A 25376-nucleotide genomic window follows, 5' to 3' on the forward strand; every position below is an offset into this window, starting at 1 on the left:
GGCCTTCCTCTAGGAGCGGAGTGTTTTATATGATCGACCTCCTTTCTAAGGCTTTAACAGCCCATGGAGTTGACTTTTTCCCAGCTTACCGGCTTTCCTCTGCTCCTCTTTTCTGTCGGGCACTGCGGGGAACCAGGTACTACTTTACTCCTTCCAGGTCAACTTACACAAGATTCTTATTGCGGTTTTCCTTTCTCCCGCTCCTTCCTTTCCCTGGACTGCTTTACGCTTGGAAAGCTTTATTCTTCATATTACCATCTATGTGTTTCTCAGATGGGGTCACTCATGTCATAGGCCATGGCTTCTCCCAGATCGCCATACTTCTCTTGTGCTTGAGCTTTGTCTTCTCAGTAAAGACTGTACTCCTAGGCCTATGGAGCTTCCAGCCTGGCCATTATTCCCAGCTCCATAGTAAGGGACGCAGCTTCTCCTGCATCTCAGGTGGCACTTACTATGAGAGACGCTCAGTCCTTCTCCTTTATTTGACACCTTAGGCCTCTATGCGCCATGAAACATTTTCCAGTCTCTCCTGTCATGGTTGTATTTGCCTTTTTTCTGTTCTACCTCAGAGTAAGTCCCTGCCGCCTGTGGTCGCCTACTTGGCTGGGCGTCTTTTTTTTTTTTTTTTTTTTTTTTCCCCCCCACAGCTAGTCTACTAGTTCTGTTGGACTCAATGTTACATCAGGTCGCTGGCTTCCAGGAAGGTCACAATCCACTCTGTCTGCAGTGCAGCACGTTGCTCCAGGGACTAGACCCGCTTTCCTTTGCCGCGGACCTGTCAGGGTTTTCTCTCATGCATTCAGCATCATCCCTTGCTCTATTCCTAGTTGATGGTTGTGTTGGTGCTATTCTGTACCTTCTCACCAAGCTCCTTGTCTAGCGTTTATCTTTCCCACCCCATGGACTGCTTTTGGACGTCCCATGGTATCTGTGTCCCCCAATAAAGACGCACAAGAAAAGAGGATTTTTTACTCACCGTAAAATCTCTTTCTCGTAGTCTTCATTGGGGGACACAGCACCCACCCATTTTCTTTTGGGTTTTTCCTCGGTATGGTAGTTTTCTCCGTTTTGGTGTTATTCCTACTTTACCTGTTCTTGACTTCTCCTACTGCTCTGGCACAAACTGGTTTACCTCAGTGCCTGTGGGCGGGTATATCCTGCTCAGGAGGAGTCACTTCCTTTGTTTCTCTTAGTGTCAGCGCCTCCTAGTGGCAGCAGCCTATACCCATGGTATCTGTGTCCCCATGGTATCTGTGTCCCCCAATGAAGACTACGAGAAAGAGATTTTACGGTGAGTAAAAAATCCTCTTATTCTTGGACGATCCCTTTAAGAATTTGCTGCTCTACAGATCTTGTTTTACTTTTGTTTAGATTGTGAAGGAGGAGTACGATTCACTTGTAAGAATATTTGGAAACTGTGAACAGCAAAGCAAGGCCAAAGCATTAATTGATGAAATTGTAGAAAGAAGTGAGAGACCAGAGAGGGGTGAGTAAGCTGTTTTACATGTTGTTTTCTTTGTGGAGAAAATAAAGAACTCGATGTGGATTTGTTCTCAAGTTCTCTTTAACACTACTTCTTTTTTTTCTTTTTTTCTTTTTTTTTTTGCATCTCTTGCATAAATGTAGGATGGGGTCACAAGGACAGTTCCTCCTCCAGCACTACTGAGGGTCAGGTTCAAGCACGATCTGTAATAAACTGGGCTTTACTACGGGAAAATAAAGAAAAATATGAAGCAATGAAATGGGCAGGTTTGTGCTGTGATGTGTTATCATTGTGTATTATCTGTTTGATCTTTGGTTCTTCCGGCATAGTGCTGGGATGCAGAAGGAGCAGAGGAGAAAGCCTGGCATCCTGGTGCCAACGCTCTTGCATCTGCCTTTCACGCAGCCCTAAGAATATCATAGTATGGGAGGGCTGACACAGGTAAGTCCTCCTATTAGCCCAGACAGCACAAAAATGCATCCTTTGGCTAATAAGAGCTACAGGCACATAGTAGCTATTTTTTTCCAGTAGCACTGGTGTGTAAATGTATGCTAAGAATTGCTGTTGCAAGTGCTGTCTCCAGCTCTTCCCCCTTACCTAATCCCCTAATGGACCTTCACAGCTGGCGCTGTCCCCTTACATGGTCCAGGTCCTCTCCTGCACCTTGGATGTTGGTGAGTGAGCCAGAGGACTGACAGCCGGGGGGAGAAAAATAAGACATCCCCTGAAAATAAGACCTAATGTCTCTTTGGGAGGAAAAAAATAATATAAGGCACTGTCTTATTTTATAGTCCAGTTAGCCTTATATATTTCTTATTCTAAATGTCCTCCACTGTAGCCAGACCTCACATTGATGGATTATCGATGTGCTTTTCCTTCTTATTTTTTTTTCGTTCATATCCCCAGTTGTCATAGAACCCCACACTATGCTGTCATTGACCATCCAGATCCATGTGTATAGCACAGGATGGAACTAGCTGCCATACAATGTATAAACATCAGGGAGTCAAACCTTGTTGCCAAGGCCAGTTCTCATGCTTTTCCATTCTTTAAAGGGGTTATCCAGCGCTACAAAAACACGGCCACTTTTCCCCCTACTGTTGTCTCCAGTTCAGGTGCGGTTTGCAATTAAGCTCCATTTATTTCAATGAAACAGAGTTTCAAAACCCCACCCAATCTGGAGACAACAATAGGGAGAAAGTGGCCGTGTTTTTGTAGCGCTGGATAACCCCTTTAAGCCAAGTATGTTTAAAGTCAACAGGTAGAAGCTGTTCAACTATCTTTAGGAACAGACGATTGAACAGAAGGGGGGGGGGGGTGCCTTTGTATCCCTTAGAAAAAAATGTCTGATTTTTAGGTCCCATTTGGGATGCAGTCGAGCAAACTGGATAATAATATTGTGTGTGGCTCTTTTACGTTCTATAAATTGTGTGTATACAGTTATGGCCAAAAGTTTTGAAAATTACATGAATATTAATTTTTACAAAGTCTACTGCTTCAGTTTTTAAAATGGCAATTTGCATATACTCCAGAATGTTATAAAGAGTGATCAGCTTAACAGCAATTACTTGCAAAGTCAATATTTGCATAGAAAATGAACTTTATCTCCTAAAACACATTTCAACATCATTGCAGCCCTGCCTTAAAAGGACCAGCTAACATCGTTTCAGTGATTGCTCCATTAACACAGGTGTGGGTGGTGATGAGGATAGGGCTGGAGATCAATCTGTCATAATTAAGTAAGAATGACACCACTGGACACTTTAAAAGGAGGCTGGTGCTTGGCATCATTGTTTCTCTTCTGTTAACCATGGTTATCTCTAAAGAAACACGTGCAGTCATTATTACACTGCACAAAAATGGTCTAACAGGGAAGAGTATCGCAGCTAGAAAGATTGCACCTCAGTCAACAATCTATCGCATCATCAAGAACTTCAAGAAGAGAGGTTCCATTGTTGCCAAAAAGGCTCCAGGGCGCCCAAGAAAGACCAGCAAGCGCCAGGACCGTCTCTTAAAAGTGTTTCAGCTGCGGGATCGGACTACCAGCAATGCAGAGCTTGCTAAGGAATGGCAGCAGGCAGGTGTGAGTGCATCTGCACGCACTGTGAGGCGGAGACTCTTGGAGCAAGGCCTGGTCTCAAGGAGGGCAGCAAAGAAGCCACTTCTCTCCAGAAAAAACATCAGGGACAGACTGATATTCTGCAAAAGGTACAGGGAGTGGACTGCTGAGGACTGGAGTAACGTCATTTTCTTTGACGAATCCCCTTTCCGATTGTTTGGGACATCTGGAAAACCGCTTATTGGGAGAAGACGAGGTGAGCGCTACCACCAGTCTTGTCTCATGCCAACTGTAAAGCATCCTAAAACCATTCATGTGTGGGGTTGCTTCTTAGCCAAGGGAATCTTCTCACAGTCTTGCCTAAAAACACAGCCATGGATAAAGAATGGTACCAGAATGTCCTCCAAGAGCAACTTCTCCCAACATTGCCACGTCCCAGCATTGATTGTTCAAGAATGGACGGCTATCAGTCAAGATTTGGTCCAGAAGTTGATTGAGAGCAGGCAGGGAGAATTGCAGAGGTCCTGAAGAAGGGTCAACACTGCAAATATTGACTTGCTGCATTAACTCATTCTAACTGTCAGTATAAGCTTTTGTTACTCATAATATAATTGCAATTATATTTCTGTATGTGATTAAAACATCTGACAAACACACATAAAAAACAGAGGGCAGCAGATCATGTGAAAATATAATATTTGTGTCATTCTCAAAACTTTTGGCCATGAATGTATGTATCAAACATCTTTCCACTGGTTTAGTGTTATTGGTTTATGAGTCTGTTCTATGTTGATGATGATGTTTTTCCTTGTGAAGATATGCCTCCAATTAAGAAGGATTTCTACAAAGAAGCCGCAAGTGTTGCATCAATGTCTGAAGAGGAGGTAACACTATGGAGGTAATAGTTGATGTATGTATATTCTGTTTAGTTTGAGGCTTATGTCTCATGCTATGTAAATGACCGGGGTTATCCCCTAAATAACGAACTTTGCATAAGTATATGCGCGCCTCACCAGGAAATCCATATGGATACTGGGACCTCACCATCAACCAAATACTACCGCACAGACCCAAATTCTGCCACATAAGGCACAAAATATCCCTGAGAAGCATCAAACCAGCACCAAAATAAATACTAGAGATAAGCACAGCCCAATCGTTCGGCAATTGAATACTAGTCGCTGGATGCAGCCCTATAGAGTGAAAAAAACATGGATAAAGCCATAGGCTGTATCCATGTCTTCCAGGACTACCTTAAAGGAAACCGGTCACCCTCCGTGCCGGGGTGACAGGCTCCCGACCCCCTGTTAGATCCCCCTATACTTACCTCATCGCACCGGGTCCCGCTTCCTGAGCCGGTCGGGGGACTGAGATTTCAGCACCCGAAGCCCGGCGCACGCGCGCGCGCTCACAGGAGAGTCTGATGCCTATAGAGAATGATGGAGCATCTGACTCCCCATTCATTCTCTATGAGCATATGACTCTCCTGTGAGCGTGCGCGCCGGGCTTCAGGCGGTGACATCTCAGTCACCCGACCGGCTCAGGAAGCGGGACCCGGCGCGATGAGGTAAGTATAGGGGGATCTAACGGGGTCGGGAGCCTGTCACCCTGGCACGGAGGGTGACAGGTTTCCTTTAAGGCTGCAGGCTTTAATATATCAAATAACAAGAAAATAAATGGTGCTATTTCACTCAAGCCCTTATGCTTGTCCATTCAGTTGCTACAAAACTACAATTCCCATCATGCCTGGACAGCCAAAGCTTTAGTTTTGTAACAGCTAGAGGGCCTGAGTTTGACACCTGTGCTCTAGAAAATGTCCTTAGGATCTCTGTCTCTTTACAACTCCGCACGCCGCACTACCCCTTTAATTGGGTATGTGGTCAGTGGATGTGATACGCTTTAAGTATGGCACTTGGTCTAGATAACCTTATTTTTTGTTAATTGTGTTGTTGCAGGAGGGAAAATAATAACATTATATGTAATGACTTAAAGGAGGGCCAAAAGAGACAGATTCCTAATCCTGTCCGCAGTTTTAAGGATGCGTTTCAACCATATCCAGAAGTAATGGCTGCACTGGAACATGCTGGCTTTAACAGACCTACACCGATTCAGGTGAATTAACATTAAATAAAGTGTCACTTTAAAAAAATAAAATAAAAAATTAAGGGAGCGTTCCATTTTTTTTGTCCTTTTAATGTTAACTCGCCAACAGTATATGCCTGCAGTGTCACTTGTCTTATCCAAGGTTTTCATACCATGTTTTTTTGTGCTTTGTAGCGGCATAGTGAAGACATTAGAAATTCAGATACATTTGCGCATAACTCACTCAGGAGACCGGAAGCACTGGAGGAATGCTGGGGCATGCGCACATAGACACGCAATGCCTCGGTATCCGGAAGCACACCTGTCAGCGGGTCACATGGCACACAACATTGTCATGTGATAAAGAGAGAGCTCTTCTCTCTCATCACATGATGAACAGCACAGCTAATGGACTTTCCAACACGTCCTTTAGATGACACAGACACAGAAGCAGGAATAACTCTAAAAACTGGAGATGCACAGAAGCTGAGCACCCACCGCAACTGTCGGGACTGGAACTGAGCTATATCCCGACAGTTAACCCTATAGATGCTGTGGTCAGTGCGACTCTGTTCACCGTCCTAGCCTTAGGCAGAACCTGATCGGTTTAACATGGACAGACATAATACACTCCAGTGTGTGTGATCAGCAGGTGGCCCAGGCAAGTCCCCTAATGGGAGAAGAAAATGCAAAAATAAAGGAAACACAAAAACAATAAATAATCCAGATAAACAATTAAGTACACATATCTGGTATTGCCACGTACTGGCAATAAAATTCTCTGATGATTTAACCTGCATAGTCAAAGCTGAGAATTTCCAAGAAAAAAATTTCGGCATTTTCATGTAAGGATAGTGGCCAAAATTTACCACTAACCTAAAGTACAATATCCCAGGAAAACAATCTCCAAATCACTTGGGGAAGTTAAAGCATTCCAGACCTATTACGATCGTATTTTCCAGCATATAAGGCGACTGGACGTATAAGACGACCCCTGACTTTCAAGAAGATTGTCAGGGGTTCGCCTTATACGCCGGAAAATGTTAACCCCAGGCAGGGTTTAACTGCAGCTAAATGTAAAAAAAAAAAAACCTGTTAACTCACCTGGGGCACATTCCGGCGCAGGCAGAGGATGGCAATGGCTTCGGGTACTTCCGGAGCCTCTGTCATTCTTCCGAAGCTCTCCCAGCAGACAAGCTTCTCCGATGAGACGCCCCGGAGAGGTTCAGGGATCCCCGGTGCAGTCAGTATACGTCACACTGCGTGCGCCGGGAACGGACCCCGGGTGAGTTACTAGTGGTCGGCTCATACGGTCAGGATGCGGCCATTTTTCAGCTCCCCACCATATGGGGGGACCATACCCGACATATAAGACGACCCCTGACTTCTAAGAAGATTTATTTGGGTTAAAAAGTCGTCCTATACACCAGAAAATACGGTGCTTAAAGTAATGCAGGTCAGATTTGAAATATCGGCCCTAGCTGCACGAATAAAACGGCTGCAGCTGAGATGGGATGAAGTAGATGACAATGCAGGAATAGTGGTTTGCTTTATATGGGCATTAACCTGGAGTGCTTCTTTCAAGGGTCAGTCCAATGTTGTTTTCTCATGTGCTGACATGCAGCTGACAACGGGCAGTCTGGCAAGTGCACAAGCCTGGTTCTGATCAATAGGACTCTTGCATGGAACTCTGTGTCATATGGCTGCCTTGGCATTGTAAAACTCCTGCACGTACGCTGTCCCCTTCTGAAGCGGGCGGTTGGCGGAATACCCCCCGAACCGCCATAGACTGCATTTTTATACACTTACAATGTCACTAGCCACTTCTGAAGAAGATAGCATACCTGCAGTATTTTTCACGTATCCTTCCACACAGAAAATATAATAGAAACACTTTAAATGCCCCTAAAGGTGTAGATAATGTTTTTAAATTACCTGTATTATGGCATGTAAGAAATCTAGAGTTGTGTTTTTGTTTGTTATTTTAGGTTTTTTTGTTGTTTTTTTTTTTACTAATTATTGTAAGTGGTCTGTGTTTTTTTTTGTCTTGCGACAGTAACTTTTCTTTCTCTTGATTTTATTTTAAAGTCTCAGGCATGGCCTATCATCCTTCAAGGACTAGATCTGATTGGGATTGCACAAACAGGCACTGGAAAAACACTGGCATATTTATTGCCAGGATTCGTACACTTAGATCTTCAACCAATGTAAGTTACTGTTGTCATTTGAATAACTTGAAGTTAATACTTTTATCCACTAATCCTCCAAACTCTTCTTGCTTAAAGGGGTTGTTCACCATTTTCATTTTCTATAGATTTGTTATTTATTTCTATTAAAGAAATCTCAAGATTTCCATTACTTATCAGCTGCTGTATGTCCTGCCGGAAGTGGTGTATTCTCTCCAGTCTGACACAGTGCTCTCTGCTGCCACCTCTGTCTATATCAGGAACTGTCAAGGGCAGTAGCAAATCCCCATAGAAAACCTCTCCTGCTCCCCAGGCTGGAAACAATACCACTTCCTGCAGGACATACAGCAGCTGGTAAGTACTGGAAGACTTGAGTTTTTGTTTTTTTTAATAGAAGTTAATTACGTTAACATCTCTGGCACTTTCCGGCACCAGTTAATTTAAAAGAAAAACATTTTTGGTGAACAACTACTTTAAAGTGAATCTGTATCAACCCAACACCCCCCAAACCTCCAGTACTGCTCGGTTGCTTTCCTTGATGCATACCTGGTCTTAGGCTTGCCTCGTCTCCTGATGCTGGTATGTGGGTAAAAAAACTTTTTATTCTGGCGGCCCAGTGTCAGAGAGACCGGGCCTGAAGCATATGTGCCTTAGGCCTGCCAACAATGAATGATGCCCAGAGGTGTGGCGACAAAGAAGAAAAGTGGGTAAGAAGAGAGAGGCTCTGCAGGTCTAAGACATGGGTTCTCTAGGCCCCACCTCTTTGACACAGCATTGCCAGAATAGAAGAATTTTTTTTAGCCGTATACCAGGAGAAAAGGCAAGCACCAGGACAAGGCATGCATCTAGGAAAGCAACCGAACAGTAAGGGAGAATTGCGGGCCAGTTTTGTAAGCTGTACAGCTTCACTTTAATAAGATTGTACTCTGTGTCGTCATGTTTCAGTAATTATAAAGCTTAAAGGGCTACTCCAGAGGAAAAACTGAAGCCTTTCAGTACTTATCAGCTACTGAACGCCTTGCAGGACGCGGTGTATTCTTTCCAGTCTGCTACCACCTCTGTCCAAAGGAGGTTTTCTATGGTTATTTGCTACAGCTCTGTGGCAGCAGGGCTCACCACGCTGACTGCAAAGAATACACCACTTCCTGTAGGACATACAGCAGCAAATAAATACTGTAGTTTATATATATATATATATATATATATATATATATATATATATATATATATATATATATATAATATAATATATTACATTATATTTTTGATTGATGTAACAAATCTGTATCAGTTGATTTAAAAATATTAATCCCCATTTATTGCCCCTTTAATTCCTTCCCACTTTGTAAAACACATGGATATTCTATTTTACTACTTTGTTATGGTCAGTCAATTAGTTGATAACTAGTAACTTACTCTCTATAGACAAAGAAGTATGTGTTGAATGGAGAGGGAAACAGGCGCTGTAGTAAAATGTTTTATTGTTTTTACCCCACTGCTGGACTCATGGACTGAGGGGGACATTTATTAAAATGTGCCCCTGGGGTACTCCACAGAAAAGGGGTAGATATGCCCCTTTTCCGTGACCTACGCTAGCCGTATCTGCCGCTTGCCTGATGGACGGACAGGGGTGTCGCGGCAAGGCTATGCCTCTATCAACGTCTACAGATGTAAACCAGGCAGAAATGTACAAGTGCAGGTCCCACGGATTGACTAAGAGGCATGCACCTCTTAGTGAATTCTGCGGGGTAGTTGGGGGCATGGCCTGATTTAAGACTAGCTTTCAAGTAACCCTTTACTAGAACCTCTCTCATTGCATCTCCTGCTCCTATCTCCTCTGTATATACTTGTGTGGGCGGCACGTAATTTTATTTTATTTTTTAAAACTAAATTGTGTGTATGTACTAATTTTATCCTGTAATACTTGTTCATAGTTTGGAACCTTATAATACTTTACCTCCTAATTGTAGTCCCAGACATGAACGTGAAGGGCCTGGAATGTTGGTTCTAGCGCCCACACGCGAGTTAGCTCTTCAAGTGAAAGCTGAGTGTTCAAAGTACAGATATAAAGGCTTTGAAAGGTATTGTATTAGTCTATATACTACTAAAGTGCTGGAAGTATGTTATGGAAGCAGCTGGAAACAATGTTGTATTCAAGATTGGTGCTTGCTTACAGAGCTTATAACCCGATCGATGATTGTGCAACAAAGGCTGCACGGACACTGTCAGCAATGTCTGTGCAACCCTTGCCTTTATATAAAAAAATGATAAAGTATATTCTTACCTCTCCACACTGCCCAGTGTCGTACTGCCTTTTCCTTTGCTCCTCAACGCTGCCATTGCATCTTCTGAAGCCGTCTCTAAAGTGACAGGCAGCTCAGCCAATCACTGGCCGAGACAGGACAGCACCGTGGTTGGCTGAGCAGCCTTTCACTTTACAGACTGCTTCAGAGGCTTCAGCGATGGCTGCTGGGAACGTGGTAAACAGCCAGGGGGACACCAGGGAGTATGAACAGGTAAATATAATCTTTATTATTTTACTTTACACATTCATCAGCCGTGGGTCGCACATCACTATTACATGTAGCGATGCATGGTCGGCAGCTGATGGCTTGTAAACATATTAAAAGACAACAATCAGCCAATGATCAGTTCCTCTGCTGATCATTTTCTTTATTATATGGAGCAATATCTGCCTTATTTGACAGATAATTGCTCTTTGTATATGGCCCGATAATAACTGTAAATGAGCGCCGATCTGCTAGATCGGTGCTCGTTTACTGGGCCTATTACACAGCCCGATAATCGTTTAACAAGGGCTGCATGGACATCGTTAACGATGTTCTTGCAGCCCTTGCTTAAACTTTATTCATTGCTCATCCATGCTGCAGGGCTCCTCTTGCGCTCTGCTTCTCCCCAGGTCCCGTGCGCTGCAGCTTCAGAGCGGCCTGTCTTCGTTGACAGGCCACTCTAAAACTGGAGCGGGCGGCACCCAGGGAGAAGCAGAGCGCGGGACCTGGGGAGAAGCAGAGCGCAAGAGGAGCCCTGCAGCATGGATGGGTAATGTATAGAGTTTGGAAAGCGTCAGCCATCGGCCGTGCACAATTATAGGTCGAAACCTATATCAATGATCAGCTGATGATAGTTTTCACCGGCAGATCGTTGTGTTTATTATACAAAGCGATAAATCGTCCGGATAGGGCAGATTTGGCCGATTATCGTTCCATGTAATGGGGCCCTAACTCTGCATTAATTGCCGTGTTAAACACAATCCCTTTGTAAGGGGAGAGCAAGGGAGCAATGGCAATAAGAATGTGATCTATACTACAGGGAAGGGGTGAGGGGCGATAACCACATGTTCAGGGTCAGAGATGTGGGAGATAAACACCAGGAACACAGTGATGTAACTGCATATGAGATTGGCTTTAGAAGGCATCTTGATCACAAATTGCTTATTCGTATTTGACTAAAGTTACAACTTGGATACAGAGCAGTGGCAAGAGACCAGGGTGGGCACAAACAGTGTCATAGGCCCGCCTCTGTGTGACTATTGGTGCAAAATAAAGATCCCTTTTACAAAGACACCAGATCGCTTAACAAAGCTGAAGGTATCTACTCACTGCTTGCATAGTTGGTAACTGGAAACTGGCAGCACAGACATATGCATATCCATATCTATGCTGTCAGTTTCCCTTTAAATTATTTATATTTTATTTTTAAAGGTCGACGCTGTCAGTTTCAATAGGTTTTACATGCAGCGAAATTTTCATTCCTTAACCTGCCGTGGCCTACTGACTAATTTACCCGTCCACGCTCCGGTCTGCTTCTGTGGCTCCGAGCTGGGAGCCACAGAGGCAGGCCGGAGCGCGGTATGTAAACCTAATTAAACTGGCTGGGAATCGCAGCGGCTCGGTGTGAAATCCATGCTATTCTGGTATGTGTAAACCCACCCACATTTTATGTTTTGTAACTGTTTGATAGCCGTCCTTTTGAGGCCAAATATTGGCCGTTGTTTCATAATGACAGTAGTTCATTATGAAATTATAAACAGCCAGGAAAAGATGTTGTTGGAACACAGTCTTAGGCTATGTTCACACGCATTATTTCCATCAGTCTTTTGGTCAGTCTTCTTTCAACCAGGAGTAGGTTGAAAACACAGAAAATAGGCAAATCTTTCCATTATATTTTTGCCCTGTCTGTTCCTCTTAGTGTTTCATTGAAAAAGACTGACAGATATACTATGTGTGAACATAGCCTAAAAACATTAAAATATAGAATTATTGTGGTTTTGAATTGAAATACAAAATAAAATGCATTCAGAAAAAAATGTAACTACCACAGGATTCTTTGAGGGGGTTTATTTGGTGTTATATTAGAAAATAAAATTTTACCCTTTCAATTGAAAGTTTATGCCATGAGGCTAGCTTTGCGGTTTAATTCACTGATATTGTCATTTTTTGCGACTTTTTATGCTTTTAGCATTTGCATTTATGGTGGTGGAGATCGTAAGAACCAAATAAATGTGGTTTCAAAGGGAGTGGATATTGTGATTGCAACTCCAGGGAGGCTAAACGATTTGCAGATGAACAACTTTGTTACTCTTAAAAGTATAACCTACTTGGTAAGTTGTTGGTTTTTTTTTAATTACTGTATAGAAATTATATAGGATATATTTGAAAAATGTGCTGGACTAACCCACTGTAAAGATAATGGAACCTAAATTGGGTATACATGAAGAGACCAACTATTTGGCTACTTCACGCATGCATAGAAAATAAGTTTGGCAAGAAACCTCATTAAGAAACGAACAGGTCACCCAGGCATTTACCCTTTATTTAACTGGGAGTCTGGTAGTATTGGCTCTTCATACCCAGAGCATGCTGCATTTTGGAAAGAAAAAAAAAACATGGGCCAGAAGTCAGACCACATTGGGAGGAATCGATGGTTGATGCAGCTTTAAATTGGCTCAACTTTACTACACTAAAGTATTATAGGTAAAGGACCATAACAGGTAGTAGATGTGAGTGTCTCTGCCTTGTCAGTGACATACAATATACACTAAAAGGAAAGAAAAACAGGCGTAATAGTCAAGTTACTATAAACTTAAGGCTCTATTACACGAAATTATTATCGTCCGTTATGGCCGATAATGGTCTGGTGTAATAGAATGGTGTGATAATGAACGCCGCTGTCTTGTATGGGCTGCCCGGACTATCTTGGCATCACCTGGGCAGCTTTTATTTTATTTTATTTCATCCCTTATAGGTTTTAGATGAAGCAGACAGGATGTTGGATATGGGGTTTGAACCACAGATTATGAAAATACTCATTGACATTCGTCCTGATAGACAAACCGTAATGACTAGGTAAGTGCATTTATTTAGGTGAATGTCATTGTATGGCACCCAGTCAGTGTAGCAACAATTGAGATGGGGGGGGGGGTCATGTGACTAAGAACTAGAAGTATAGCCTAAATGCAGTAGAATGTCATTGGTTGGTTCTTTGTCTAAGTATGGCTTTCTGCTTTCTTCCTAACTGCAGTGCCACGTGGCCCGAAGGAGTTCGACGTTTGGCCAAATCTTATTTGAAAGACCCAATGTTGGTGTACGTTGGTACTTTGGATTTAGCTGTAAGTTTTAGTTCTTTTTGTGAGTGTTTTGGGCAGGTAACATTCATTACCATTAGGATGCTATTACACGGATCGATAAGCTGCTCGTGATATCGCTCCATCTAATAAAGACAACAACAGCAGATAAAACGATCCTTGGCTGATTGTGTCTTTTGGTCCTGCCTAAAAAATATTCGGCTGCTGGATGCATATCACTATGTGTAATAGCGGTGCGTGGCTGGCGGCTGATTACTGTGTTTTAAAAAAAATTAAATGTATTCATTCCTTTTCATGCTTCCCAGGGTTCTTCTTTCCTCTGCCCGCTCCTCACAGACACTGCCGAAGCTTCCACATTGGTCTTTGAAGTGACATGAGTTTAAACTATTGTCTGCAACATGCACTAATCACAAAAAGTTAGGGATGTATGGCTTACAGGTGCAATAGAAGCAGTAAAACGTTCACGCTACAGTTATATCATGCCAGGAGGCCATTTAAGTAGAAGCAGCAATGGTGATTTCCTCATCTCAACCTTTTTTTTTTTTTTTTCCCAAACAAAAGCCAACAGCAGTGATGGGTATACCCCAACAAAAAAATAGCAATTTCTCTGTAACTTTTAAGTATTTCCCTTCTAAGATAAGAAGGGAAATACTAAAAGGGCAGACTTGATTGACATAGTCTTCTTTATCTGCCTTCTATGTTTCTAACTTGTCATGTGCCCTGGAGCATTATTTATAGCTTGACAAGAACGTCTCATGCTGTTCACTAGTCGACTTATTGTCTGCTGAGGCATAATATCCCACTCTTCTTGAAGGGTGTCTCTCAGGTCATTGAGGATCTGGGGTACAGGGTTACGAGCCTCTGCACAGCGACTCAACTGATCTCACAGCTTTTCTATGGGATTCAGCTCCGGAGAAAGTACAGGCCACTCCACCTCGATAAGCTGGAGCATTGTCTTCTATAAAGATGAAATTAAACCTGTGCTGTTCATGCAGAGGCACAATCACTGGACAAATGATGTTATCCAAGTAGTATGGGCAGTTCTCTATTGACTAGACACACTTGCCCACACCCCCAAGGGCAACAGTGACTGATGCACAGCGCTCTCCTTGAGGTCTCCAGCATAGCCGAGCGTGAATCAATTTTCATTAATAAACAGCAACAAGTCCCAATGGCCTCATCCAGTGTAGAAGGAGAGATTTATGCTATTGAATCTTTGTGACTTTTTGATCACTTTTTATTCATGTCTTTCTGGGATGTGATGTGACAAAAAAATCCTCAATTCTGCATTTTGGCCTTTTTTGCGCTTACCCTGATTTATTGTGCGCTATCATGATTTGTAAATTTTTAAAATGACACTGTACCCACAATCTGACCCCCCCCCCCCAAACCACTTGTACCTTCAGATAGCTGCTTTTAATCCAAGATCTGTCCTGGGGTCCGTTTGGCAGGTGATGCAGTTATTGTCCTAAAAAAAACAGCTTTTAAACTTGCAGCCCTGTGCCCAACGGCTGGGGATTAGAGTATCTGTGCCCTAACTTTGCACCATCCCTCCTCCCCAACCTCTTCATCATTAGGAATGCCACTGGAACATTTTCTCCTGTCTGAACGTTGCACTTGACTATTTATTTATTTTTAAACTGATTTTAACTTTTATGGGATGGATTTATTTATATTTTTTAAACTTTTTTTTTTTTTGCACACTGCATAATAGCTAATGGGGCTACTATGAACAATTCTATGCTCATAGGGATGAATGTACAAAATATAATTATACGTTTGGTACATTAATGTATTTTGTTTTTGTTTTTTTAGTATTCCCCAGTAAATTAATCTTTATTTTCATTCCTAGGCTGTTAATACCGTAGATCAGAAAGTGCTTATTATTGCAGAAGAGGAGAAGAGGGCATTTACACTCCATTTCATTGATTCCTTAAAACCTGAAGATAAAGTCATTATATTTGTGGGAAAGAAACTGATGTATGTGTTCTGCTCTAATTGTGCAAAACTATATATATATATATATATATATATATATATATATATATATATATATATATATATATATATATATATATATATATATATATATGTATATGTACCCTTTTTTTAAATGCTTTTTTATCTCATTTTAGCGCTGATGATTTAGCCAGTGACTTTAGCCTGCAAGGCATCCCTGTTCAGTCTTTACACGGCAATAGAGAGCAGTGTGATCGGGAACAAGCCCTGGATGATTTTAAGAAGGGTGAGAGACATTATTTCCTATTTACAAATGTTACACATGAAAGTATTGCTATAAACAGATGCATCCTGAAACTACAAACCTGAATCTTGACAGTCTGCTTTCCTTCTGATTTCACATCTGTCTGTATAGTTTTTGGGGGAAGGTCAGATATTATTGTCGCAGTGCACAGATCTATTGTGAATGTGCTGCAAACCTTTGCTTATGTTTTTATTTTGAATTTATGATGTGGTTTTATCAGTATATTACATCTTAATTATAGAAGTCATACATTGATTGGGAAGAAATGTCGATTTTTCTTCTAATTTCCTTTAGTCACCTGACATTAAGGCATTACAGCACTAGCACCTCTGGGGTTTGGGAAAACCTTTGTGACCCTTTGTATCTAAGGGTGCCTTTACACAGAGAGATTTATCTGACAGATTTTTTTGAAGCCAAAGCCAGGAATGGATTTTTAAGAGGAGAAATTCCTGTCTTTCCTGTCCAGAACAGCAGCAAATCCCCATAGAAAACCTCTTCTGCTCTCCAAGAATACACCACTTCCTGCAGGACATACAGCAGCTGATAAGTACTGGAAGTCATGAGATTTGTTTTTTTTAGAAGTAACTTACAAATCTCTGGCACTAGGTGTGTTGTTTTGTTTTGTTTTGTTTGTTTTTTGTGAACTACCTCTTCTCCGCCGAACCCCCATAGAATACGATCTGCCATGTTTTATCATACCACCATGTCCTGCATTAGCAGGGTAGAGCAGTCATTCACCCATTTATTCCTTCTATAAAAATTGAAAAAGTAGCCCATGTGCCGCCGCACCATAGCCAAAAAGCTGGGAGCGTCACACACAGCCGCAGCACCGAGCAGGTAATGTACGCTCGGGGGGGATGTTAAAGAGGCCGGGTCCCATACACGCAACGGATCTGCTGCATGTACGGGACCCATTCAGCTTCACACTACAGGATCCGCAGCGGATTTCGCTGCAAACTGAAATCTGCTGCGGATCCGGTACGTATGAAGCTACCCTTATTGGTTTGAAATCTGAATCAGAAGCAGCTATAAATGTTTGCATATTAGCCACTGTATTAAATTCCGTTTATAAGAAACCAAAGGGTAGGGGTCTGGTGCTGCTAATGTTCTGTAGTTTTAAATGAATATACATTCAGAAACTGTACCTCTATAGTCTTACTGTAGTGACATTTCTTTTCTTTTAGGGAAAGTAAGAATATTAATAGCAACTGATTTAGCTTCTCGTGGATTGGATGTGCATGATATCACCCACGTTTTCAACTTTGATTTTCCACGCAATATTGAAGAGTATGTCCACAGAGTCGGACGAACAGGACGAGCTGGGTTAGTTTGTGTCATCGTTACAGAATAATATGTGGTAGCCACTGTATCTTTTACTGGTGGCAGTCTTGCTCAGACACTTGCGCTAATTCTTTTATCTCACGTTATTGTGATATCTAATGGTGTATTTTGCAGTTATAGGCCAGGTTCACACACTGTAAGACACCGGCCGTTCTGTGACCCGGCCGTGTCACAGAACAGCCGGTGTCTGTGAGGATCATCCTGGCTGGTACTGCAGTAGCAGCCGGATAAACTTCAATTCTATTGAATAGGTATGCATCCCAATTCACCATAGCATTGTCTGAGCTGTCAGTGTTGTGCGGCCACTATTCAATGCTAGGGATTCCGACCGGAGTGTATACCATGTGTATACATTCCGGACAGGATTTTCTCTGCAGTGCAACGTGAAATTTCTGTTAATCACGGCCGTTAATAGAAATTTTATGTTGTGTGAACGTAGCCATATAAAAGAAAAGTTGGTCAACTGTCTATAGACTCCTAAGGACTCAACTAATAATTTTAGTTTTTTCTGTGTCCTTCCACCACCACCTTTTTAAAAGCTGTAACTTTTTTATATTTCAACAGAGCAGTACGAAAGCTTGTTTTTTGTGGGATCAACTGTACATTTCAGGAACACTCACCATTTCCGAAGTGATTTTTTTTTTTTCATCCCACTAACTGGTCAGCACCAGTGCATTCCACTAACAGGAATAAAGTGTAATAGAGAAGCCCTTTAGGCTATGTTCACACACAGTAAAATAATCCCAAAATATGACAAATTTTCAATTAATTTCAAATAGTTAATTCATTACGACCTGTATTCTATACTGTGTGTGCACTGCCGGTCCATTTCCGGCCAGCTTCAAATGATATTTTTGCAAATACATTATTTTAGCAAACTCAAAATTACAGCTGTATTTTGGTATTATTTTGCTGTGTGTGTGAACATAGCCTTAAAGTAAATTTGTTGGCTGCAATTCACAAACCTAATTGCCAACACTGTTAGACCATGGAGACGCACATTTTGTTTTATATATCAATTTGTGGTTCCGGAACATATAAAAATGGTTGTAACACGACCGGAAGTGACCAATGCAGGTTTATACCAGGCCGGACCATGCATAATAAAGTCTTTGCTGGTATTCAGAGAAGGGATGTGTGGTCTCCCTCCGGTTATTGCCACAAGTTTTACATCCGTATTCTACGCCAATATGGAGCCATGTACATATTTAAAGGAGCTTTCCTCTGCAAGAACAATATTTGCCTCCTGCATGGATTTAGCCTGAATCCCCCTTACACAGGATTCGATTCACAAAATATATGTAAAGTACCCCAGAAAAGTTAGGGTAACTCTAAAAAGGGGAAGAGATGTAAGAGAGAGAGAGTAATTCCTATATTTAGGCCCATAGTCTGATCAGGAGACAGAGCAGGTAAATTGGTCTTACCAAGAAAGGCGGTCAGCTTGCTCTCATGGACCCCCTCCCTCCAATTGATATAAATTTAAGAAATAAGCGATAAATTCTTCTTCTGTTTTATTATTCTCATACAATAACAGGCCTGAGGAAGCCTGGATAGTTAATGTGTTGTCTATCCTGGTACTTAGTCAGAAGACGGGCTGCAATTGTGTTTGGCCTATCATCTTTTGGCCTGTAGTGTGCCTACACTAAAAAGTATAACTTTACAACTAAGTTACAGGGTGATTGTGCAAAAAATGTGTACCTGCACAGTATACATTTTATTTTGAGTGGAGGGTTGGCAATGTATGGATGCCATGTGTACATGGTTCTTTTTCAGTGTGTACTTGGGGAGCACATCATTATGCCAAATGTAAAAAAAAAAAAAAATGTAAATTCTGACTTGATCTGGACTGGTTAGTGTGTAATCTCATGTTTACTTTCAGCCGTTCAGGTGAATCCGTAACATTGGTATCGAGGAAAGACTGGAGAGTTGCGGGTGAACTGATTACCATTTTGGAACGGGCAAACCAAGTAAGAAAGAAAGGGTAATAAATAATTATATATATATATATATATATATATATATATATATATATAATGTATATGTGTGTGTATATAGATATATATGTATATACACTCACCGGCCACTTTATTAGGTACACCTGTCCAACTGCACGTTACCACTTAATTTCTAATCATCCAATCACATGGCGGCAACTCAGTGCATTTAGGCATGTAGACATGGTCAAGACAATCTCCTGCAGTTCAAACCGAGCATCAGTATGGGGAAGAAAGGTGATTTGAGTGCCTTTGAACATGGCATGGTTGTTGGTGCCAGAAGGGCTGGTCTGAGTATTTCAAAAACTGCTGATCTACTGGGATTTTCACACACAACCATCTCTAGGGTTTACGGAGAATGGTCCGAAAAAGAAAAAACATCCAGTGAGCCGCAGTTCTGTGGGCGGAAATGCCTTGTTGATGCCAGAGGTCAGAGGAGAATGGGCAGACTGGTTCGAGCTGATAGAAAGGCAACAGTGACTCAAATAGCCAACCGTTACAACCAAGGTAGGCAGAAGAGCATCTCTGAACCCACAGTACGTCGAACTTTGAGGCAGATGGGCTACAGCAGCAGAAGACCACACCAGGTGCCACTCCTTTCAGCTAAGAACAGGAAACTGAGGCTACAATTTGCACAAGCTCATCGAAATTGGACAGTAGAAGATTGGAAAAACGTTGCCTGGTCTGATGAGTCTCGATTTCTGCTGCAACATTCGGATAGTAGGGTCAGAATTTGGCGTCAACAACATGAAAGCATGGATCCATCCTGCCTTGTATCAACGGTTCAGGCTAGTGGTGGTGGTGTCATGGTGTGGGGAATATTTTCTTGGCACTCTTTGGGCCCCTTGGTACCAATTGAGCATCGTTGCAACGCCACAGCCTACCTGAGTATTGTTGCTGACCATGTCCATCCCTTTATGACCACAATGTACCCAACATCTGATGGCTACTTTCAGCAGGATAATGCGCCATGTCATAAAGCTAGAATCATCTCAGACTGGTTTCTTGAACATGACAATGAGTTCACTGTACTTAAATGGCCTCCACAGTCACCAGATCTCAATCCAATAGAGCATCTTTGGGATGTGGTGGAACGGGAGATTTGCATCATGGATGTGCAGCCGACAAATCTGCGGCAACTGTGTGATGCCATCATGTCAATATGGACCAAAATCTCTGAGGAAGCTTCCAGCACCTTGTTGAATCTATGCCATGAAGAATTGAGGCAGTTCTGAAGGAAAAAGGGGGTCCAACCCGTTACTAGCATGGCGTACCTAATAAAGTGGCCGGTGAGTGTATATATGTATGTGTGTATATAATATATATATATATATATACACACACGTATGTGTGTGTATGTATATATGTATGTATGTATATGTATATATATATATATATATATATATACACATATACACACACACACTCACCGTCCACTTTATTAGGTACACCATGCTAGTAACGGGTTGGACCCCTTCAGAACTGCCTCAATTCTTCGTGGCATAGATACAACAAGGTGCTGGAAGCATTCCTCAGAGATTTTGGTCCATATTGACATGATGGCATCACACAGTTGCCGCAGATTTGTCGGCTGCACATCCATGATACGAATTTCCCGTTCCACCACATCCCAAAGATGCTCTATTGGATTGAGATCTAGTGACTGTGGAGGCCATTTGAGTACAGTGAACTCATTGTCATGATCAAGAAACCAGTCTGAGATGATTCTAGCTTTATGACATGGCGCATTATCCTGCTGAAAGTAGCCATCAGATGTTGGGTACATTGTGGTCATAAAGGGATGGACATGGTCAGCAACAATACTCAGGTAGGCTGTGGCGTTGCAACGATGCTCAATTGGTACCAAGGGGCCCAAAGAGTGCCAAGAAAATATTCCCCACACCATGACACCACCACCAGCAGCCTGAACCGTAGATACAAGGCAGGATGGATCCATGCTTTCATGTTGTTGACGCCAAATTCTGACCCTACTATCCGAATGTCGCAGCAAAAACCGAGACTCATCAGACCAGGCAACGTTTTTATAATCTTCTACTGTCCAATTTCGATGAGCTTGTGCAAATTGTAGCCTCAGTTTCCTGTTCTTAGCTGAAAGGAGTGGCACCTGGTGTGGTCTTCTGCTGCTGTAGCCCATCTGCCTCAGTTCTACGTACTGTGCGTTCAGAGATGCTCTTCTGCCTACCTTGGTTGTAACGGTTGGCTAGTTGAGTCACTGTTGCCTTTCTATCAGCTCGAACCAGTCTGCCGATTCTCCTCTGACCTCTGGCATCAACAAGGCATTTCCGCCCACAGAACTGCGGCTCACTGGATGTTTTTTCTTTTTCGGACCATTCTCCGTAAACCCTAGAGATGGTTGTGCGTGAAAATCCCAGTAGATCAGCAGTTTTTGAAATACTCAGACCAGCCCTTCTGGCACCAACAACCATGCCATGTTCAAAGGCACTCAAATCACCTTTCTTCCCTATACTGATGCTCGGTTTGAACTGCAGGAGATTGTCTTGACCATGTCTACATGCCTAAATGCACTGAGTTGCCGCCATGTGATTGGCTGATTAGAAATTAAGTGGTAACGTGCAGTTGGACAGGTGTACCTAATAAAGTGGCCGGTGAGTGTATATATACACACACACACACACACACACACATATATATATGTATATATGTATGTGTGTGTGTGTGTAACGGAGGCTCCACGGACCCCTTTTTGCACATATATATAGCACATATAGATATATATATATATATATATATATGTGCTATATATATGTGCAAAAAGGGGTCCGTGGAGCCTCCGTTACGAGTCTCAAAACACGGGAATAGCCAGATATCCCTCTCTCCAGAGAAGGAAGACCATTGCCAAGGGGTGCCTCCTAGTGGGGAGCTCTCCAGAGTTAGACTTTGACTCACAGGGGCCACCCTGGTGTTTCCCTATTTAGGTCCTAAAGCTCGCAACAGAGTGAGGACCTGAGGGACTACGTATCAGGGTGGTTTGGTGCTCTCCCCACTTGGAGGCACCCCTTGGCAATGGGCTTCCTTCTCTGGAGAGAGGGATATCTGGCTATTCCCGTGTTTTGAGACTCGTAACTGAGGCTCCACGGACCCCTTTTTTTGCATATTTAAATTTTGTATGGGACAATCAATGGAGACTCGTAAATGAGTACTCCATTGGAATTTTTCACTGTTCTCCCTGAGTTCAGTGATTGTTGTGTTTTGTTGGTCTATTTATCATTGCCCCAGTAGCCAGAATCCTGCTCCACACTGACGAGGGGCAAATACCCCGAAACTGCAGTCTGTGGATGGATGCCTAGCCTTGGTAACCCTTGTCTTATGTCGTTATACTCGCCACAGAGTTAGACTTTGACTCACAGGGGCCACCCCGGTGTTTCCCAATTTAGGTCCTAAAGCTCGCAACAGAGTGAGGACCTGAGGGACTACGTATCAGGGTGTTTTGGTGCTCTCCCCACTAGGAGGCACCCCTTGGCAATGGGCTTCCTTCTCTGGAGAGAGGGATATCTGGCTATTCCCGTGTTTTGAGACTCGTAACTGAGGCTCCACGAACCCCTTTTTTGCATATTTAAATTTTGTATGGGACAATCAATGGAGACTCGTAAATGAGTACTCCATTGGAATTTTTCACTGTTCTCCCTGAGTTCAGTGATTGTTGTGTTTTGTTGGTGTGTGTGTATATGTATGTATGTATATATATATATATATATATATATATATATATATATATATATATATATATACACACACATATACATTTTTTTTTATTTTTTAATACAGTATAACCCCCTTCATACTACTGGCAGTCTATCAGCCTTCTGCAGGGGGGGGGATGAGATCAGTCCCAAAGCTTCTGGGCAGTGACTTTCTCCCTCTAGGCATCCGGTGTGTCTCCTATACAGCTGAGCGCGCCAGTTGCTTGGAGAGGAGGGATGTCACCGTCCAGGGGCTGCTCTCATTCTCCCCCTGTACAAGGCTGATGGACTGCTGGTAGTGTGGGGAGGGGGTGCCCTTGAGGATTGCTCCGCGTCACCAGAAATGCCCGACAGGGGGCCCCTCTTTGGCTGCCGCCCACCCGTTTAGAGCAGGGATTCCTGTCATGACGGAAATCCCCGCTCCTTTACAGTAAGTAGTGTTGCACAATGCTCTGCTACTTACTGCTAGTCTTTACACTCTATGGGCCGGGTGCCCTGCACTTGACCCGTGAGGTGTATAAACCAGTCAAACCCGTTTACATTGTTTCCTGTGAAAACACACATTATCTACTATTTATGTACCATTAAAGCTGCTCCAGGTGATAAGAAACGAGGGGAGGGGACCAAGTCAATATTTATAGTATGAGTATAGTATAGTACGGTTTATTGGAATCCGATTACCTTTTCACATGGCGCGGTTTGTGGTTTAGGCAGCATGAACATTCCTGACAGGTTCCCTTTCAAGTATTTGAAGTGACACTGTCCCCCCCCCCCCCCCCCCCCCCCCTTTTTTGTTTTAAAGGAGATCTGTCAAACCCCATGGAGCTGTGCGTGCGATGCTGAGAGGAGTCCGGCTCCATTCATTCTCTATGGATGCCGGACCTTGCACGGGGGGGTGACAGGTCATCTTTAAGACTTCTCTACACAGGTGTAAAGGGTAAATTTTGCAGTTTTCATACCCTATTTTATATCATACGTCATGGTGCTTGTTCCAGTAAAAATTGATCTCTTATGATCTGTAGATTGTGCTATCCGAGCAGGGCTTCACGGCTGCAGCGTCACTTAGCCCTGCCCACATTGCCACCATAGGCCCCGCCCTGTGACGTCATTGGCACACAGACCCCCCCCTCAGCAGCCATTAGTATGGGCAGACCTGGAGGGTGTGGGGCCTAGACCTGTAGGCTAGCCAGTTCTTGAGGAGGGGGGACGTAGACATGGGGGGCTATGCCTTCACAGAAGGGCGGCGTCTATAGCACCGGTCAAGAAGCCCCACCCAGGTTGCACAATCCGCAGATGATAAAAGATCACTTTTAACTGGAACAAGCACCATCACATATGATATAAGGTATGAAAACTGCAAAATTTACCTTTTACACCTGTGTAGAGAAGTCATAATGCAAAAAGGGGCTGACCGTGTCACCTTTAAAGGGAATCTCTGAGCTCTAGATCATGCTTAGAGTATTACAATGTTTGTGCTGAGCTGCAGAATGCAAGCCTCTTCCCTGACTTGACTGAATTACATACAAGACTTTTCTTCCAGCACTGAGCTGTGCAGGTCAGTCAGTCAAGGCAGGGAGGGGTGGGGGAAAGAGGAGGTTTACTAAAGCTTGTGTATGTGTGTCCCTAGGATATGTATGTCTGCATGTATATGGGGAGAAATAGCTGTCAGTATTCAAAAATACAACTCTATATCTATACTAATGTATTTTTTGTTAGGAGGTTCCACAGGAGCTGATGGATATGGCTGAGAGGTATGACCAATTTAAGAAAAAGAGAGACAGTGAAAGAGACCTTGTTCCCCGTAAAGGAAGATGGCGGGACAACTAATGGCCAGGTATAAAATGCTACTGTTCTGCTTTCACATTAGTAAATTCCGTCAAAAAGGTAGGGCTGGACTAAACCCAATATGGCCTTGGTTAACCGACCTGATCTCCTGAAGGTGAGTTGTTTTTTTTTTTCCACACACTGCCACCTACTGCCCAAATGGGGGGCCTCACACACAGAGTGTACAAGAGCAATTAACCCCCTCATAATGCTGGCATTCCCTTGCAGGGTTTACTGCCCCAAAACAGAAACATTCTGCTTTTGAGCAGGCTCTTTGAAATGGCCGCTGAGTTGTAGTGTGTGATATATTATACTGTGCTGTAATCGCTGAACACTGTCATTCTTTATAGTGGTGATTGTTACCTCTGTACATCAGATTGGAAATAGCCAGGGAGTTGGGGCTTTAGGATATAGTGATTGATTGGAGGTGCCCCAGGAGGTTGGAGGTTAGTCCCCGCATACTATTTGCAGGCCTGTGTAGTCTGAATCTGTTTCTTCATTCCCTTGCTCCATGTCCTTGATAACCTACAAGGACGGACGATAATCACTTGGTGTAATAGGGCCTTAAGACTACACACGTTGTATGCAGGATCCAGCTAATCTGTGCTTAAAGGGGTTGTTCACCAATAATTGTTTCCTTTCAAATCAACTGGTGCCAGAGATTTGTAATTTACGTCTATTAAAAAAAATCTCAAGTCTTCCAGTTCCTATTAGCTGCTGTATGTCCTGCAAGTAGTGTATTCTTTCCAGTCTGGAGAGCAGGAGATGTTATTTTATGGGTATTTGCTGCTGTTCTGGACAATTCCTGACATGGACA

The 25376-nt window shown here is 42.9% G+C and overlaps 1 protein-coding gene across 1 annotated transcript in view; it reads left to right on the plus strand.

Annotated features, from left to right (window-relative positions):
* Positions 1-25376, plus strand: part of DDX43 (DEAD-box helicase 43) — a 40707-nt gene that overhangs the window by 12088 nt on the left and 3243 nt on the right. The window contains exons 3-16 of the mRNA XM_069974637.1: positions 1372-1486; positions 1627-1749; positions 4359-4440; positions 5498-5654; positions 7713-7831; positions 9781-9891; positions 12290-12431; positions 13076-13176; positions 13352-13439; positions 15268-15395; positions 15551-15660; positions 16863-17001; positions 18899-18986; positions 24452-24569. Of these exons, the coding sequence (XP_069830738.1) occupies positions 1372-1486; positions 1627-1749; positions 4359-4440; positions 5498-5654; positions 7713-7831; positions 9781-9891; positions 12290-12431; positions 13076-13176; positions 13352-13439; positions 15268-15395; positions 15551-15660; positions 16863-17001; positions 18899-18986; positions 24452-24562 (1614 nt within the window). The 3' untranslated portion in view covers positions 24563-24569. The remainder of the gene's footprint in view (positions 1-1371; positions 1487-1626; positions 1750-4358; positions 4441-5497; positions 5655-7712; positions 7832-9780; positions 9892-12289; positions 12432-13075; positions 13177-13351; positions 13440-15267; positions 15396-15550; positions 15661-16862; positions 17002-18898; positions 18987-24451; positions 24570-25376) is intronic.

This window comes from Dendropsophus ebraccatus, chromosome 6 (genome assembly GCF_027789765.1).
Source record: "Dendropsophus ebraccatus isolate aDenEbr1 chromosome 6, aDenEbr1.pat, whole genome shotgun sequence".
In the NCBI taxonomy this organism is placed as follows: domain Eukaryota; kingdom Metazoa; phylum Chordata; class Amphibia; order Anura; family Hylidae; genus Dendropsophus; species Dendropsophus ebraccatus.